Genomic DNA, 7,866 nt, shown 5'->3' with positions numbered 1-7,866 from the left:
CTAAAACAGGGTAAAATCCTTAAAAAAATTCTGAAGGAGCCTAAATTTGAAAAACCTTCACATTTAATCGAAAAAGGAGTTGAAATTTTCACTTTTTAGTATGCTTAAAAATTAGAGTAGGATTCTCAGATTTTGAGTGTTTTTCCAAAGGTGATTTTTTTAACCGAAATGGAATTCTATATTTCTTAAAAACAGGGCCGAATCCTTAAAATTTGGCTTTTTTAAAAAAGCTGGTTTAAAAACGGGGTAAAATCGTTAAAAGTGCTACTTTTTTAAATCTTTGAAATATTTGCTTTTTTAAATATACCCTTAAAACAGGGTAAAATCCTTAAAAAAATTCTGAAGGAGCCTAAATTTGAAAAATCTTCACATTTAATCGAAAAACGAGTCAAATGTTCACTTTTTAGTATGTGTTAAAACTAGGGTAGGATCCTCAAATTTTGAGTGTTTTTCCGAAAGTGATTTTTTTAACAGAAATGGAATTCTATATTTCTTAAAAACAGGACAGAATCCTTAAAATTTGGCCTTTTTAAAAAAGCTGGCTTAAAAACAGTGTAAAATCGTTAAAAGTGTTACTTTTTTTAAATCTTTGAAATATTTGCTTTTTAAAATATACCTTTAAAACAGGGTAAAATCCTTAAAAAAATTCTGAACGAGTCTAAATTTGAAAAACAAGAACTCCCAAGAATCTTTCAAAAACAAAATAACTTGCCTTCAAAATTCTTTCAAATTCATACTCAATATTCATTTATATTCTTGAAGAAACACTAGAAGCTCTGATCTCTGCAATTTTTTTCATGCAAAATACTATCGGCCCCTAAAATTCTTTCAAATTTTAGAAAAAAAAAACAACCAATCACCACGTGCTCCCAAAATTGAATTATAAACTAAAATTGAAAAACTAAAAAGTCGCTTATATAGCTTTATTTTCGTGGCAGTAACAATTTTTGACATGAATATTGACGTCAGTTATCTTAGTTCCAAACGATGTCTTCAATCCATCCAACATAAGCAGACACTCTTGTATAAACCCCAATAGTGTTCTCTCCTCCACATGCTTTCCCAAAAGAAGTAACTCCAGCAACAGTAAAATGAAAAACATGGTCATCCGTTGATTGTACTGTATAATGTAGGGGTCCTCCTGAGTCTCCCTAAAGCCTAAAGTAATAATTGGTACAACAAAATGAACCACCACCTACCAGACACGTATCTCCCCCCTCAACGTTACCAGCACACATCTGGTACTCATCTAAAATACCATTTTTTAGTCTTCTAGTATTAGCAACATTGGCATATCTCTTGGCACAGGTACTATGATTGACAAGACCTAAGTTAACCTTCATCAAGTGACTACTTTTGTCTCCAAAGTAACCCATTTTACCCCAACCAGTTGCCTGTAACGTGTTCACAGGTAAATTTTTCCCTACGTGTAAACAAGCAGCCTTGAAATCAATCGCAAGGGAAACTTCCTCTGCCATTTTGAACAGAGCAATGTCGTGGTAATGTGACGAAGATCTGTAGTCTGGATGAACATAGGTTCGGACAATTCTCACATCTTGAGGGTTTGCGTCTTCGGTGGTATTTTGTAGGTCTAAGTCGCCGAGGCGGATCCATCTGGCTAGTCCACTGTAGAGTCGAAGGTTAGTTTTTATTTTTGATACTGTTGGTCGACACTTACAATTGATGAGACTCAGCACAGTGAGCGGCACTAAGAACGAAATTATGACTGATGAGGGTTCCTCCACATAACCAAATGATCTTTGTTTTGTCGTCGCCACAGCTGCCTGACAACAACGTAATTTTAAAGAAAAGAGTGGCACTTACTGTGGTTACTTACCATGTGACGAAACTCTTTAGAGAGAGCTTTCCGGCCCGAATCAATGGCGAAGACTTGATACTTTATGTTGAAGTAGCGATCACATTCTGAAAATGTTGATATATGTTGATGTTGTATTTTATTTTTGCTTAGGTTCCAAAATTTAAGAAGTCAGGTGTATTTTTTATTTCTTAAGATATTTAGATCATTGAAGTTAAATTGTTCGTTGCGTAACTGCGTGTTTATCAGGTAATAGTTCTTTAGAATTTATTTGACGCTTCAAATAAATTTACATAAAACGAAGGAGACGTTGAGAGACTTAACGGAAAATCTAGAACTTAAAAACTGAAAAATTAAATTAATTAAAATACCTATCGAAAAAATGAAAAACCGAGAAATCGAAACATCAAAAAATGGAAAAATTGAACTGAAATACTGAAAAACTGAAAAATGGAAGGAAAATTGAAGAATCGGAAAAGCGAAAAAATACAAAACTAAAACATCGAAAAATCCAGAAATCGAAAAATTGAAAAATCACAATTGAAGAAAGAATTGAAAAATCAAGAAATAGAGAAATGGGAAAATCAAAAAATCAGATAATCGAAAAACTGAAAAATCGAAAAATTTTGAAACGTCAAAAATTGAAAACTGACAAATAAAAAAAATTAAAAATCGTAAAACTGAAATATCGTAAAGTTAATAAATTGAAAAACTGAAAATTAAAAAAAAAATCGTATCAAAAACTAAAAATTCAAAAAATCGAGAAATTGAACAATCAAAAAATCAAAACATTGAAATTCCAGTAAGTGGATAAATAGGAAAATTTAAAAAACAAAAATTTTAAAAATCCAAGAATTGAACAACAAAAAAAATCTAAGCCTGAAATCTAAAATTTAAAAATTCTACAAATTGAAAAATCATGGAACTGAAAAATCGAAAAGTCGAGATAGTGAGAAATCTAAAAACCTAAAACTTTAAAAACTGAAAAATTAAAATATCGAAAAATTTAAAAACCGAGAAAACACAATATCAAAAATTTGAAAAATTGAAGAAACGAAATATTGCAAAATTCCAAAGCTGAAATATTGAAAAACCTAAAAATGGAAGGAAAATTAAAGAATCGAAACAGTGAAAAAATCCCAAACAGAAACAGTGAAAAATTGAGAAATGGAGAAATGGGAAAATCAAAGAAATTGGTCTAAAGAGTTTAGACAGTACTTCCCTCGCTATCGGAAACGTGACGACTGCATGCCTATTATGTTTTTTTTTTCACATTTGATTTCAAAGCATTCGGTTTTGTAGTTCCTGATTATATCAATAAAATAAATTTGCGCATTGATTAAATTTTTTGAGTCACCCTGTATATCCGAATCCAAAAATATGAATGGGATGATAAATTACAAGAAGAGACTCATATTTTGTAAATTTTAAATAGGATTATACGGCAAACTTTTGAGCTAACGTTATCAATTTTTTGGAGGGGATAAGCAAGTATATTTTGACTAAAAATTTATTATGCTTTTTATAACCTTAAAACATTTGCAAGATTTCAAAGCATAGGGTTCTGTAGTTCCTGATTAAATCAATAAAATAAATTTACGCATTCATTAATTTTTGGGGTCATCCTGTATATGCAAATCCAAAAAACATGAATGGAATGATAAATCACAAGAAGAGACTCATCATATTTTATACAATTTAGATAGGATTTATTATATATTTTTTATATATATATTGTGATTAAAATGGTCCTGGTTTAATAACAAAAAAATATTGTTCGTCTATAAAACAAGCTCGTCTTAGACAAAGTATTCGTTAAAAAAAATATGTCGTAAAAAATGTACGTATGCTGGTCTCGACTGCGATTATAGTTTAAATATTTTTTAGAAAATCCTGTCATGGATGTAGAAACACTTGTGACAGCCAAAGAGGTTTTTTTGAGAAAATTATCTTTGAATTTAGACCAAATTGAAATAGACACTAGGCAACAGGCACATTTGGGCAAAAGAGAGAGAAATTAGGGTTACGGCTTTAAATTTTGGACGTATTTACAAACTTAGACCGACTACAGCAATAGCTAAAACTGTGGAGTCTCTGTTGTACAGTACATTTAGAGGTAACAGTTATACATACTATGGACAGCAACGTGAGGAAAAAGCTGTCAAGTGTTTTGAAATAAATAAAAATATAAAAACTGAACGGTGTGGCTTGTTTATTTCAAAACAATTTCGTTACTTGGCTGCTAGTCCAGACAGGGTTCTAGAGGATATGAGTGCATTAGTCGAAATTAAATGCCCTTCAAAATCGCAAGATTTGTTTCCCGAAGAAGCGGTTAGAAAAAAAATAATCAAATTTTGTACATTGACAGACAGAGAATTGAAACTAAAAAAAATCATGATTACTACTTTCAAGTCCAGGGACAAATGCTTGTTACGGGTATTTCACAAGTTTATTTTGTTGTATGGACACCCGAAGGAATAAATATAGAAAAAATTTATAAAGACGAAGAAATATATGTAAAACGATGGCAGATAAACTTGGCAGATTTTACTTTGGCGCATTATTGCCCGAAATAATTGATTCAAGAAGAAAGAGGAACCTGCCTTTGCGAGAGATTTTTTTGAAATAAATAAAATTTGTTTCTATTTTTTTATGTACTTTAATAATTTATTAGGAGTACATTTTTCATCACCAAGACTTGCATATTTTTATTATAAATATATTTTGAAAATGATCTCTCGGCAAATGAAAACATATACGAGTACTTTTTTCGAGTAAACAATGAAGGGAAAAGTTACTGGACGTAGGGCTTTTTTAAAACACCTCCTTTCTGAGATAAGTAGTAGATACACTCAGCTACTTATACGTGTTAAACAAAAGCTGTATTTTATATATTTTTTATTATTATTATCAATATGTTTATTAGTTTTATTAATTAACAAAGCAAAATATATATTGACAATAATATTATAATGAATTTTTAGTAATAATGTGTATTGAATTCAGGATCGTGAGTGGAGTAAAAATATTATAGTTCCCCAGTTTTAATTCGGTTTTATGATAGTACCTCATTGCGTAAAAGTTAATTTCCTTAACAATAGACTACTACGGCCGGTCCTGGCGGCTTGTTATAAAATTGAGTTCCTTGCCATAAATCAGCTTATGGTAGAGCAGGCGATAAGGGTTTTACCTGGAAAGTCGCTTCCGTAAATTTTAGTGGCGCTCCTATCGGCAAAGTACTGAACTAACTGCTCAAATTCTGTCGAATTGATACCCATTTTTTTCAATAATTGTTAGTTTTGGTTAAAAACTCTGCTAACCAATAGATCATTAATTTTCCTCTGATATTCCTGTTCAAATTATTCGACGTATTTTGCATTAATTTGTGGTATATTTTGATTTTAATAAACACATTATTATTTAAACAAATTGTACCACTAACAAACATTTAATAACTCTGCGCCCTGTAAAAAGTGATGTTTTATCCATGTACAAATTTTCAAGCGATTCTATGATGGTTGACTCAAAAAACTTGAAAAGAAAACATACAATGGTGCTTTTTTACGATATTTCTCAGCCATATTTTTTTAATTGATTGAACTGGTCTCTGCGCTGTAGAATATGAAAAAAGCTGCAGTATGATGCATGATACATCTATATTAATATTATTTTTTCATACAAAAAACCAAAAAAATATTATACCTCGTCCAGCGAATCCCCTTAAAACATGTCATAAACTTACTTCTAAGGCTTATATCTCCAGGTTTTGGTCCTACAGGGCAACACACCAACTGTACCTTTCCTTGAAATCCACAATCTTGGGAACTTGAGTTGCTGCGAAGTAGCTGTTTAGCATATTCACATTTGTCTAGTTGAGTACATTGCCCAGTTTCAGCGGTCGCTGGCACTGTACATGGATCTCCTAAAAGCAAAGTAAACAAATCCGTCTTGTCAGGGTTAACAAATAAAATCTTGTACCTTCAAGTAGAGCACCGGTTTCGCGACCAAACAACACTAGTGACACAACAAATACACTGATCATTTTTACTTTGTCTTTAATATTTTCACTAATTAAGGTTTTGTACTATTCTTGAGATTCGCCTTCACTGGACAGAACTGGTGGTTGTGAACACGAAGTCTTTTTAAAGTAGTTTAAATAGAGAATGGACGTCAAGTTTCTGCATTTCATACATACATTTACGTGGAATATTATTAGTAATCTCCTCTAGTTAAAACCTTGACTGCATCTTTGATGCAAAATTGTAGTATAATAATGTTATTCATTTTAATTGAGTATTCATGAACGAATTCAGAGAAAATAATTATCTACAACTGAAATGTTTTGCCTAAAAAAGTTAAATATTCAAAAAAAAGTTAAAGGATGTGATCTATCTACATTCAGTGCTGATGAAATAAATGAATATTTTTTGTCAGTATTCATTCCTCCCCAAAACTGTGTTGAAGCTGTTAATAACATAAAAGGTATCAAATATAAACCAAATAGTAACTTTAAACTTTCATTGGCCACTGAGGAGGAAGTGTTTCAAATCATAAATAGCTTGAAATCTAATGCTATGGGTATTGATGGTATCTCTGCTTACATGATTAAATTATGTTGCCCTAATATAGTTCAGCCAATTACTCACATTATTAATTGCTGTCTGGAGACTCGATACTTTCCAGAATTATGGAAAGTGGCTTTAATTCATCCTATTCCCAAAATCGACGAGGTAAACTCTCCAGAAGACCTAAGACCAATAAGTATTCTTCCAACATTATCTAAAGTCTTAGAAAAATGTATCTATAATCAAATCTTTAATTTTATAGTAAAAGAAGAGATATTATCTGAAGATCAATCTGGTGCAAGGGATATAGCACAACGACAGCTCTAGCTTCTGTTATCGATGATTGCCTGATTGAACTTGACAAAAACCACGCAAGTATTGTAACTCTTTTGGATTATTCAAAAGCTTTTGATACTCTGGACCACCAACTCCTCTGCACAAAACTGGAATATTATGGGTTCGATCAAATTTCTGTTTCTTTTTTTAAATCATATTTACAAAATCGACACCAACAAGTTGTAACCGAGTCTGGTAAATCTAAAATTGGCTTAATAACATCAGGCGTACCGCAAGGCTCGGTCTTAGGCCCAATTCTTTTTACTATATATACTTCCCAATTGTTGCAGATACCTTCAGTATCTAAAAAGAGAGCCTTTGCAGATGACACCCAAATGCAGCATCATTTCCTACCTAACGAAGTTGATATAGCATCTAACCATATAAATAATGACTTACAAAATATAGCAAATGTTTCATCTGATATTAACCTCCAACTGAATATAAATAAATGCAAAGTTATTTGCTGCGCTCCCCGAAAATTTAAAAATGTTCTTTTTAACAATATTAATGTTAAATCTGATAACATAAAACTACCAGTTTTACATACTGTAAGAAATTTGGGATTGGTGATTGATGACGATTTTCGTTTTAAGACTCATATTTCTAACATTATTAAAAAATCTTATGTAGCATTGAAACTTCTTTATTAAAATTACCTTTTACTCAATTTTAAATTGAGGAAGAAATTATGTGAGTCTCTTGTCTTGTCATATATAAATTATTGCCTAGTAATATATTACCCATGTCTTGACAGTATTGATAAATACCGTCTTCAAAAAATCCAAAATAATTGTTGTTTCATTTTTGGTTTGAGGAAATTTGATCATGTGTCTCAGAAAATCTGTGAGCTTGGTTGGATGAAAATTGACATATTGTTTCAGTATCACCTATCTATCTTTGCTTTCAAGTTATTTTCCTCTAACTCTCCGCCGTACTTGCGTTGTAAATTTCATACAAGAAAAAGTATGTTAAACTCAAGTCTTCCATTAAGGAATCTTAAAGAACTGTCAATGCCAAAGCATTATACATCTATCTTTCAGAGATCTTTCACGTATAATATTATCAAAGTTTACAATAAATTTTTATTAGAGTTTAATTCAAGTTCTTCCATCAATTGCTTTAGGAAAAAAATTAAAAAATGCTTGA

General features: G+C 31.2%; 1 protein-coding gene across 1 annotated transcript; it reads right to left on the bottom strand.

Moving 5' to 3' along the window:
- Positions 1-939: 939 nt before the first annotated feature.
- LOC135130573 (serine protease snake-like) lies at positions 940-5,858 on the bottom strand. The gene is made up of 5 exons (XM_064057976.1): positions 5,795-5,858; positions 5,559-5,738; positions 1,679-1,784; positions 1,200-1,626; positions 940-1,151 (listed from the first exon to the last, which is right to left on the bottom strand). The coding sequence occupies exons 1-5, from the start codon at positions 5,856-5,858 to the stop codon at positions 975-977; spliced, it is 954 nt and encodes a 317-aa protein (XP_063914046.1). The 3' UTR covers positions 940-974.
- Between the last annotated feature and the right edge of the window lie 2,008 nt (positions 5,859-7,866).

Source organism: Zophobas morio, unplaced genomic scaffold, assembly GCF_036711695.1.
Source record: "Zophobas morio isolate AGI-343-1 ecotype UQ-CSIRO unplaced genomic scaffold, CSIRO_AGI_Zmor_V1 ptg000017l, whole genome shotgun sequence".
NCBI lineage: Eukaryota > Metazoa > Arthropoda > Insecta > Coleoptera > Tenebrionidae > Zophobas > Zophobas morio.
This window is presented reverse-complemented; position numbering and strand designations above follow the sequence as displayed.